Here is an 11,898-nt window from a genome sequence, read left to right on the forward strand (position 1 = left end):
AGAAAATACTTCACAAAAGCACATGAAGCCATTAGGAAAGATGTTGAATAAGCATTTGAGGTTTTATAGTCTCGTTTTGCTGTTGTTCATGAACTAGCTCGTTTCGGGATGCACTCTAGGTCAAATAAAGAAAGCTTGTATAATCATGAATAAGATGTTTGCTAAGAACGAGCAAGATAATGATTTTGATTTAGATTATGATGAGACGAGAGAACAAGCAAGAGGTTTCCACGGACATATAACCTATTTTAATGAATTTGTTCGCAAGTATAGATCAAAAACAAGACAACTCAACCACTTCAAGAAAACCTCATGGAACAATTGTGGCAATGTCATGAAGACCAATATTACGCCTCACTTTGTGTCCGAGATTCATATAATTAAATTGTTTCAAACTAAATTATGTTTATTTTGGATGATTATCGTGAGATTCAACTAGTAATAACCATAAAAATTTAAATAATATTGTTTTATTTTTCATCATTTTTAAGATTGTTATATTTTTGCTGAGCTTACAATGCATCTCTGTGTGAAATACCAATTCACTGTCACAAAAGTTGAATCAAAGTAAACCAAAGTAATACAGGCTAGAGCCATTTTGGATTTATGCCAGTTGTATTTCTACATTGTACTCTTTTATTTAAAAAAGTTGGCACTTATCATCTCCTTTTCTTATAAAAGAATCTTAACAACTAATTTATGTGTGTTGAGTTTGCAATGGTCACTGAATTATCTTAATTTTTTTTCATGTAAACTAACAAGTAAACTTTCGGAATGTAACATATATCCGATGAACTGATCAGCTGAGCAATCAACCACATACATGAAATGATCTAAAAACAGCAACAACAAATCCAACAACATTTACCAAATCAGCATCCCAGAAAAAAACAACATTATTCCCGCACAAATTGTAGCATTCCATCACCATTCCAACAAAAATAGCACAATTCCAGCAACATTTCAGTAGCAAAAAACATCATTGGACCATAATGTTAATTAAGCGAATTCAAAGAGACATAATATTACTTGGGTAGCATACTTACTAACACATAAATTAGAACTACAACAATATAATGGCATAGCCAACAGAGACACGAAATATAAACTATAATGAAAGTGTAAAATGATTTTCTTGCACTATTTGCCAAAGGTATTCATACGTCAAATGAGAATACAATCCTTCAGGATCTTGCAGTACTCTTGCAGAGCGTCCATTGCTAGAAACATCTGTCCTCAAAATCCTCTCTTATTCTATCATTCTATTGAACTCAGTGGTGAACTCAGAACATAAATTACCAGAGGTCCAATACATACTAATTATGTACTTGTACACTAATTAATATGATATAATTTAGTAAGAATTGGATAATTTACCCGAGGTCCGAGGACCCTAGGAGGGTGAATATAGGTTCGCCTCTGATTGAACTCAAACTTCTCTTTCTCCATCGCAATTATCTTTTCTTCTAGTGGTGGATGCATTATTATACCTCTAGTCTTTCTTGATCTCCTTCTTCGCATGGGTATCTTTCTTCTTAGCCCATAGATAGTCCAATGGATCAATATGTGATCGATCCAATTATTACCTTAATTTTTCTTTTGCCTTATTTATTCCTAACAGTCTTTCTAGAGGATTTGTAACTCTATCAATAATTACAGTCTCGCTCCTGTCACCATCATTGTCTTCGGAATCAACAGATGTAGATAGCATAACAATTGGTTTGATGGTTTGCTTTTTGTTAGGCATTTTTGAGCCGTCATCTTAATGCTCTTATGAAACCATTTTGGCTAATTCTTTAAGGGATTGTAACACTCCATATATGCGAACACCTTTCTTTACAACTTTCTAGCTTGCGATAACTATAGAGAGATAAATAAATAAGAAGATCAACGAAGGATAAAATCAAAAGCACGATAAGATTATAGCATATTAACTCTAGATTATCTTCATAAAAAAGGGGTCAAAGTTTCAACAAATAAAAGTCATTCAAAGTTTAATTAAGGTCACCAACCGTTTTCTTTATTTTCCTTTAGCTTTAGGGTTTTTTTCCTTGTTGAGGCCCTAAGTCGTATTTCACGGACGTCGCCCATAGCTCAAGCCGGCCAAGCCACCGCCTCCCTCTATGTTCAACCGTGGCTTTCCCTCTCCCTGCCTTGGGTGCCCCCTTCCTCTCCCTCCTTTTCTTTTCCAGTCACATATGATTTCTTAGTCCATATGTATTTTATCCGTTTTTTATGTCTCTAACCTTCTTTTCGACCAAACACCCAGTTCCATATAACCCTATTTTTTACAATTTTTATACCTAAAACTTATGTTTTTGATTTTTCATTTAAATGGTATTATTGTTTTTAAAGAAGTCCAGAAGTACCTGAGGCTTCCGGAATGCCGCTGGCACTGACCTCCGGGGCCCACGCGCCTCCTAAGTTCACAGGTTTCTCGTGGAGGTGAACCGGTGAAGCAGCCGTCTTTTACCGCCCGCTCTTCCAAACCCTAACCCCCCAAATCGCGCCGCTCCCCGCCGCCATGGCCGCCGCCGACGCCGACGCCGCGGAGGTCGAGCGGCTCTACGAGCTCGGCGAGCGCCTCTCCTCCGCCAACGACAAGTCCCAGGTGCGCCTTCCGCTCCTTCTCCGCGACCTCGCCGCCGCTCCATTCGCTGCTACGGCCCGGCCCGGCCCCGCCCCTACCTAGGGTTTTGACGGGGGGTTCTCTCTTTTCTGCTCGGGGGGCCGCCCTTCGCATCGCAGCACGCGGCGGACTACGAGGCGATCATATCGGCCGTGAAGGGGCAGAGCGTGAAGGCGAAGCAGCTCGCCGCGCAGCTCATCCCCCGCTTCTTCCGGAGCTTCCCGGCCCTCGCCACGCGCGCAATGGAGGCCATGTTCGACCTCGTCGACATGGAGGAGCTCGCGGTATGCCCTCTCCCTGTTCCGTGTAATGCTGCTCGTGTACGACCTATAGTGTTAGTAACAAGCAAATGACTTGCATTATGTGTTAATTTACTCACTTGTTTAAGAATTCCTGGAAAGCTAGAACTTTGTCAGCTAAAGTTGGCCTGCAGTGTAGGTCTTTACTGTATAGGCAACTTGGTTGGTCCAGAGAGTTTTGCCAAACCGTTACCACACTTTCTGCCCCATTTGTAGCTGCATCATTTTTTTTGTTTGACAACCATACTTTTTCCCTATATGTGCTAGTTGAACAATTGCGTTAATTGGGGTGCATCTATCATTTATGTTCATGCTAAAAATGATCATTCCGTGAGAAGACTTAGAAAAAAGGGATATGATTGTTCTTCCCAGGCTTCACTTTTCTCTGGCTCTTATCATCACACCAATGCCCTTGTTGCTACTAAGGGCTTGTGTGTGTCATAGCCAAGAGGCCCAAGACCAAATTTTGGTAAGGCTTCAAACCAAAAGGCATGTTGTGTAAAATATTATTATAGGCTTTGCTTGATGCGGTCTACTATTGAATTGAAATGATGAAATGATACCTTTATTGGTTAAAGATGCTATTTGGTATGTGATAACTAGGGAAAAGGGATCTGGTGCGTATCGTGTTAGGTTGTCATATGCATACCAATTTTGAACCATATGAATGCATAAAGGCAAGCAAGAGCTTTTCTTCAGAAGTAAATTACTTTTGTTAGAATATCATCATTATGCTTTCAGTTTTCTTTAGAACCATATGAATGCATTATGTACATCAGGTTACACCTGTTCTGCTTGATTAACCGCTCCTTATTAAATGTGCTTGCAGACTAGAATACAAGCTATTCGTGGGTTTCCACTTCTTGCCAAAGATGCAGAATTTGTCTCAAAAATTGCTGATATCCTAGGACAACTCCTTGCAAGTGGTACAATCTTTTTTCTATCTTTGATCTGGATCAAATGGTACATATGAGCATTCTTCTGAGTTCTTAATTCATGTTAGAGGAAAATGTGGAGCGTGATGCTGTCCATAAAGCACTCATGTCGCTTATACGGCAGGATGTTAAAAGTAAGCTTTTGATACACATTTTCTTGTTGTTTGTCATCTTACAAGTATATTATGTATTCTGTTTTTGAACTCTGAACCACTGGCCTATTTTTATATATTGTACCTATGTTTGGGATCTTACAAGTGATCTTGCTATATTTGGGATTCATGTAGTTTGTACTCAATATTTGGGATTCATTTACTAAAAGAATTGGTGAACTTTCTGCAAGATTGTACCTATAAACTACATGTCTATTGAGCTTCTGATGCCTTCAATTAAGAACAATCAGGATTTTTTTACCTTGCTCTTGGTTGAGACTGGGAAATATAACATAAGTTAGAATCTGAATTTCTTGAACCGGTGCTTGTTGATCCCTGCTATGGTTTTGTTGACATGATTTTTCCCATGATTTTGTCAGAGCTTACGCGTTATTATATCCCTGCAGTTATTGAATGATCATTGCTACTATTTATTAGTAATGGTCTGTCATGTATGCAACTTGTTTTATTAAATATTTATATTGGGTGCTTTTATTGATTTGTACATTCTTTGTTCCAGGTTCTTTGCAGCCTTTATTTAAGCATGTGGAGTCGGGATCAGAGATACGTGAAAAAGTTATTTGTTTCCTTAAAGATAAGGTAAGTAGTTACGTATATGATTTACGAGAGTTGTAGTCACGGGCAACCTAATGTTCTACCTGAAAACAAGATTGACCTTTTTTTTCCAGGTTTTCCCTGTTAAAGCTGAGCTGCTTAAACCTCAAGCACAAATGGAAAGATATATAACTGATTTGATAAAGAAAGTATGCCATTATTATTTCAGTTTTTGGCTCTGTTCTTTTCAATGATTAAGTTTCCATGTACATTATGCAACAAGCTTTGACAGCGACTTATAATTCAGAGTGTACTCGATGTAACTGGGCTGGAATTTAAATTATTCATGGATTTCCTGCGGAGTCTGAGTATATTTGGGGATTCTGCTCCTCGAGAGTCATTCCAAGAGTTGATTGAAATCATTCAAGCACAAGCTGATCTTGATGCACAATTCAATGTAAGTATGATAGTTGAATGTGTTCTGGGAACTAATTTACATATGTATTTTCTTCAAACGGTACTCTTTCTAGCTCTGTCATTATCAAGCAAGGTAGTTGGATGACATATCATCGCTGTGTATTATGGCTTTTTCTTAAATGATTTTATCAGTGTTGTTTAGTGGCAATTACCCCTAGTGTCTACACCACCTTGTTTAACAGCCCTTCATAAATACAAGAAGAAATGGTTTTTCTCCTGAAATTGGGGATTTGTAGGCAAATCATATACCTTAAACCAATGTATTTGGTTAGTTTGATACCCAGCCTACTTTTATACTTTTTGGCCTGCGAGCTTGGTGAGGCACAGTGCACCCAATCATCTCTCCTACTCCTTTTACCGTGCACAATCATCACTGACTTCAGCTTGGTTGTTCTCGGTGTACTTACCAATCTATCTCTCCACAGTACACATCTTCATCAATCGCCTGTTAGTGTTCATAGCAACCTTGGTTAATTTGCGAGGGCAAGTGAGGCTATCCTCATTATGCCTTACAATCTTCTAATTCTGCGGTTCCTCCAAACGGCACCATCCTCTGCTTCCACCTGACCGGTCTTTCTCTCTCCTTTCTTTGGGATTGATGCCTGCAACATGAACATAGAGTGATGATGGCGGCAAGTGGCCACTGCAGCCATCTGGCATTGAATTGGGCGCATGATGTCAGACGGTGTTGTTGGCCTGGTGGTGCATCTAGTTGGCAATTGGCCAGTATGATAGACCTATCAAAGAATCTTCTTTCTAACATCGTTGGAAGCATGTCATGGAGCACCTCACTTTTTGTTTTTTAATAGAAACAGGGTGCACCTTGTTTTTGGTAGTACACACATTTCACGTATATATAGAAAAGAGTGAAGTACTTAGCCGGTCCTAAACTTGTTCACCTGTGTCATCTAGGTCCCTATACTCTCAAATGCATATATAGGTCTTTGATCTTGTTAAAGTGTGTCATTCGGGTCCCAAACTGCTACAACTCCTCCAGAATCCTATGTGGTGCTGACATGGCATGCCACCCCAAAAATTTTCTCTTTTCATTTTTGTTACTTTTCTTTTCCTTCTTCCCTTCCTTTTTGTGGTCGGCCCTCCCTTTTGCAGCTGCCGTGACCGAGCTCTCCCCAGCCTGTGAAGGAAGGGAAAATGAAAGGAAGAAAACAGAAGGGAAAAAAAGAGAGGTGGCAGCCACATCAGCACCTCATAGGTTCCTAGAGGGGTCTTGGCGATTTGGAAACTGAATGATACACATCAACAAGTTCTAGGACCTACATTTGCATTTTTGAGTGTATGGGGACCTTAAAGTTTAGGGATCGGCTGTGCACTTTATAGAAAACTTACTTCCGTAAAATGCTGATTTAGGTATATGATTGAAACAAGTTTTTATAATGCAGTAAAAGCTGATTTTAGGAAACCAGTTTAACCCCAAACCCCTGATCAAAACTCCCTAACAGTATGTATTGATGGTGAATAATTTTACAATTCCTGCATCAACCAACCTATTCGATCTTGTCTATCAATTGTGGCTATGTCACAATATATCTGCTCTCTTACATAACTCAATCTGTTATCAATTGGTCATCTTGAAAACGAAATTGTCAGTTACTATCATCAAATTATGTATCTATGATATTTGTTCTTCCGTTGAATCTGACCGTGTGCTTTTCTCAATATCCTCAATTGATTCTCTTTTAGGTTTCTGACAACGACCACATTGAGAGGTGGACATCGTGCATGTATATGGCTCTTCCTATCTTTATGGTATAACTGATTTTTCTTGTTAAACTGAATTTTTTAAATTGTTACTTCTTTTTGTGAATGCCATCTTGTCTTTTGGTGTCTTTTTCACTATATTTGCATGCACTGCAGAGAGGTGGATCAAGCAGCAAGTTCCTTAACTATTTCGTTAAGCAAATTGTTCCAGTTTTTGACAAGGTAACTTGCTCTATCTTATTCCTTGGTCCCTGTGCTTCATAGCAAAAAGCAGTAAATACTTCTTTTTGATTATTCATGGCAACTCTACATCGACAACACTTGCTTTTGTTTTGTTGTCATACAGAATGCAAATTTTATGTTATGTCTACAGAAACTTACACACCATTTTTGAAACATTTGGTTACATAGCTTCATTGTATTGAAGAATGATAATAGCTCTTGCAATCATGCACATATTTGCACACTACAGTAACATTGCATGACAACAATAGAGTTTTTAGTTTTTTTTTTGTAACTATGAACTTTGGAATTGTTTATCTTCAAAACACAGTGAATTTACATCTTAGCGCATGAAGGTTTCCCTTTCTGTTTTTTACCTGTTTTAGATCCCTGAAGAGAAGAAGCTGGATTTGCTTAAAACTATTGCTGCAAGCTCTCCGTATGCTACGGCACAAGATTCACGCCAGCTGCTTCCCACTGTTGTTCAGTTGCTCAAGGTCTGTGTTATTCTTTACTCCGATTCTGCTAGTTGACTAATCCCCCTTTGGTTAATGCTTTACTTTGTGTCCTAGAAGACATTGTTAGATGGTTTCCTCTCCACTGCGTTTTTACCCAAACAACTGTTCTATAATTGTCTTACCGTTGCATTTACCTTTTCTTTTACAGAAATATATGCCTGGGAAGAAGGTGGAAGATATCAACCATAATTATGTCGAGTGTTTACTGTACACTTTTCACCATTTGGCCCATAAGGTTTGATGACAGAAATGTTTATCATCTATTATGGATCCTGTCTTTTCTTCATGGATGACCTTGTGCTGATCAAATGTATAATATAGACACCAAACACCACAAACAGTCTATGTGGTTACAAGATTGTTACTGGACAGCCATCAGATAGACTTGGAGAGGATTTTTCAGAACATCACAAAGACTTTACAGAGAGGTATCTTGCATTTTCCTCCGACAAATGGTGCTATAATCCAAGATCTTATGTCTGATTATTTTGAATGATTAATTTTATTTGTATGCCTTCCTTTGAGAACTTCAATTTATCAAACATTTTTTTATTTAGTTCCACCAAATCATTAGTTATCACTTACCCTAATGTGCACAAAAACAAAATCTAATGCTAGAGATATTGGATCTGATTTTCGTTCGTAAAATGATACCCACTACTAGGGTGAAGGAATTCATCTTCTCTGAGTATAATCCTGAGGTAATGGTTCATTAATATGTAAAACATGTGTGACATCATGATGCTAAGCAGGATAGTTAGTATCTGGATCATAATTGCATTGAAAGTTCTCCAATAGGATCACGTCTATTTTTATATCATGATGGAATATTAGGTTGTACTAAAAGATTTGACCAAAGATATATTAGATAGATGTACCACAATTTGTGTTTTTTGAGGAAATTTTGACATAGTAAATGATAAATCCTTTGAATACCAATGTAGAAGCCTTTAGCATAAAATTATGGGCCAAATGGATGATCTGTACTAATTTATACAAATATGGACATATAGATGATTGAAAGGTTAATTGGAAGTGGTTTTTAATAGTTATCGTGAGGATGGTGGGGGTAAAATCATCACAGAGCTACTTCTTTCATTTTAGTTGACACCATTGACCAGTCTTATTTAATCTTTGACCAATAAAAACTTTTAAGTTATGATGTTTTGATGAATGCAAGTAGGATAGTACATTCAGCATGGAAATTACTTTGATATTACAACGTCTTCTGAAAATATTTATAGAACTTTTGCACAAAAGATGAGTGGTCAAAGTTTGTATATGCCTTCTTGTCAGTAAAAAGGAATAGAGCGACTATGTAGATTACAATAATGATCCTTCCATAGTTATTCTATGCTGTTCGACCAGACAACTTGTATTAAGATTTTAGCAACCATGGTGATTGTTTGACAGTTTCCATCGATTAGGAACATAGACAATTTGTTGTAACTTCCTTAATGGGCTGCCATGCACTCTGAGAGAACAATATGCTACACATTTTGTTCTCCCATAGCCTTCTAAACACCTTTTACTCCATATTCTGGTTTTGCTCATCTAAAATCAATCTTTTTTTTTTAAACCATGATAAATTTTCTTTTTTTAAAGAAATGGTATCAAAGAGTATGGCATTTTTGGCAATTTCTTGTATTTGCTTGTTTCTTACTGCTGCAAATCCACAGGTTAACTGGAACAGAAGAGACAGTTCGAGCAGCCTCAAAGAGACAAACTCAGGGGATGGCAGATTTCAACAAGGCAATATCTTCAGCAAAGACTGAAGAAGAGAAAATTAAAATTGTGAGTTTTAGGTGCTTTGCATGAATTTTCTCTGTTCTGTCTTGGATGAGCACTATTGTTTGACTTATCCTTGTCTCACTATTGTTGTCTGACTTATCCCTTCTAACATCATATTCTACAAAATTGCTTCCAAGCCTTTATTTGGCAATTAGACTACAACTGATCATTGTGTGGATGTGATGTTCTTTTGGCAGAAATCTGATCAGCAGAAATCAACAATGACAATGAGGGCCTACAACAACATACTAGCAATGGCACAGGTGATTTTTTTTTGCTTTACTGGAACTCTGTTATATGCGAATTGTAAAATGCTATATGATATCATACATGTGGGGCCTGGGTTCACGTTTCAATGGCACATAGGACAGTATTTTTCAACAATGTTATTCTAGCAATAAATTACCAAATGCTCCCTTGTTGAACTTTTCATGGTGGACCAGTTACAATTTAAATGTATGAGTATAACTATTGATAATACTACCAATAGCAATAAGATTGTTTTTGAATTTCTTATTTTCTCTGATCTCCTTTTGAGCATAGTACCGAAACAGACCACTGGTAGGAAGACCAGAAAAATCTGTGACCAGAGCCTGGTCTGGTTTGATAAAAAAGCCGACAAGTGTAAAAAACTGGGATGCTAAATTTCTAGTTAAGTCAGCTTGGATGAGTCAAATCCCTTGGACTTGAGTTTCCATTGCATGTTTAGAATGTGCTGAACTGCTGATAATCAACTTGACGTTGACATGTGATATATTCCAGAAATGTTTCCTATTTAAGGCCTGTAGCCTTGGATACAGTTCAAAATCTATTAATTGAACTGTCTGGCCACTGTTAAACCTCGTTTGAACCAGCAAACTGAGGACTGAATCAATGAATACTTCATCTGCTAGTTTGGATTTTCGCACTATGCTTCTGATGTCTGTAAAGGAACTGCAGAAGTATAACTAGCTACCTAAAGTAAAAGATAAAGTGGCCTTTCACAGTTGCATGTAGTCAGCTGAATTCAATTTTTGGTATCAATCTTTGTGAATTACCTATTTTATGAATGGTATGTGATGATTCTGTCAAAAAATACCTTTGTAGTACTCCTGCATGTTGAACTTGTATCAAATAAAACACATCTTATTCTTCTGCTGGATGAAAGCATAAATAAACAGTAATGTCTGAAATATACCGCTTGTATATACTAATAATACCATGTCATGCAAAACAAAATAACCCTGCAAATTGTTCTCTGAAGGTTTATACTGTATTTTCGTTTCAGCCATTGCATGCGAAATCCCCTTTGTTTATTGGTGACAAGAAAATCACTCTCTCATGGATGGAGCAGCCAAAGAAACCAGCAGCAACAACAGCAGGGTTAGATTTCTGTTATCTAACATTTTTTTACCTCAGATTCCTTTGCATGTCTTTATAGTAAAAGTAAAATCTACTTTGTCGATCTTTCAGAGCAAAGAGGCCCCAGCCTGCTACAAATGGTAATACCTCTGCAAACAAGAAGGGACGGGGAGATGGAGCAGGCCGGAATCAACTTGTGAACAGAGCCTTTGAAGGGTTGTCCCGTGGTGGTAGAGGCATTGGAAGAGGTCGGGGCAGGGGAGGCCGGGGAAGGGGATGGGGCTACCGCTGAGATGAGCTGCAATCTGATAGAAAAGGGATTAGCTTTCTGCTTCCATTTGAGGTACTTCTCTCTGGAGATAGGCTTTTCTGTTTGCAGCAAAATGGGATTGGTGATAGTCCGTGAAGGCGTGCTCAATTGCTGAATGCATACAGAAAGCTTATATGATGGATGCTTGAGTACATGGAGAGAGCTTTTAGACCCAGCTAGTGGAGGTCCGAGAATGCGGAGTATATGTACGCCCTAGTCATTTACTTCCCTGACCGTTTGTTAGTTGACCAGTTCTACCTGTTTTGGTTATTCGATTAACTGAACATAACTTTTTTATTAAGGATTTGTTGCTGAACTGTTATTTTGGAATTAATAGGTTGCAGATTTGAATTCTATCTCCTTGTGGTAATCTTGTGTATATCTTTTGTCTTCAATGAGTTGTTTCATGTCGTGTACCCATTATCGCAGAGGCGATGAAAGGAACGCTAAGCAAATTTGTGTTTAGCATCAAGCGCACAGTTAAACTGTGAACATTTAAGAGCTGTAGGAAAGCGAGAGATCCTGTTTATTATGTTAACTGTTATTTTATATATATATATATATATATATATATATATATATATATATATATATATATATATATATATATATATATATATATATATATATATAGAGCGTACACTGGTCGAGAATCGAGATGTCAGTTCCTGAGTGCAGTTTCATGAGGATATTCCTATACGTAAAAACGTTTGCCTATTTGGGGTGTTAGCTCCATTCGTCATCTCAATTTGTTTCGATGGACTTGTCCAATCAATTAATTTTTATTCAAAATTATTTTCATTTTGTAGCAGTATTGTTTTGCTGAAATTAAGTATAAGCAAAATGGTTTATTAAAATGATTGAAAAATAATTTGTAAGAATCTTTTATATGTGTTCTTTGTCATCTAAAAGCAAATGTAGGAAAATAAACTATGATAAAAACCTTCAAA

The 11,898-nt window shown here is 37.5% G+C and overlaps 1 protein-coding gene across 1 annotated transcript; it reads left to right on the top strand.

Moving 5' to 3' along the window:
- Nucleotides 1-2,456: 2,456 nt before the first annotated feature.
- On the top strand, nucleotides 2,457-11,465 carry LOC102707271 (apoptosis inhibitor 5-like protein API5). Its single transcript, XM_040521506.1, has 16 exons — nucleotides 2,457-2,611; nucleotides 2,749-2,913; nucleotides 3,758-3,854; nucleotides 3,932-3,997; nucleotides 4,536-4,615; nucleotides 4,705-4,779; nucleotides 4,878-5,027; nucleotides 6,749-6,814; nucleotides 6,923-6,988; nucleotides 7,375-7,485; nucleotides 7,655-7,741; nucleotides 7,828-7,934; nucleotides 9,186-9,300; nucleotides 9,495-9,560; nucleotides 10,565-10,659; nucleotides 10,750-11,465. Exons 1-16 carry the CDS (start codon nucleotides 2,525-2,527, stop codon nucleotides 10,928-10,930), a joined length of 1,614 nt encoding a protein of 537 aa, XP_040377440.1. The 5' UTR covers nucleotides 2,457-2,524; the 3' UTR covers nucleotides 10,931-11,465.
- Nucleotides 11,466-11,898: the final 433 nt, after the last annotated feature.

This window comes from Oryza brachyantha, chromosome 2, assembly GCF_000231095.2.
Source record: "Oryza brachyantha chromosome 2, ObraRS2, whole genome shotgun sequence".
NCBI classification, from domain to species: Eukaryota; Viridiplantae; Streptophyta; class Magnoliopsida; order Poales; family Poaceae; genus Oryza; species Oryza brachyantha.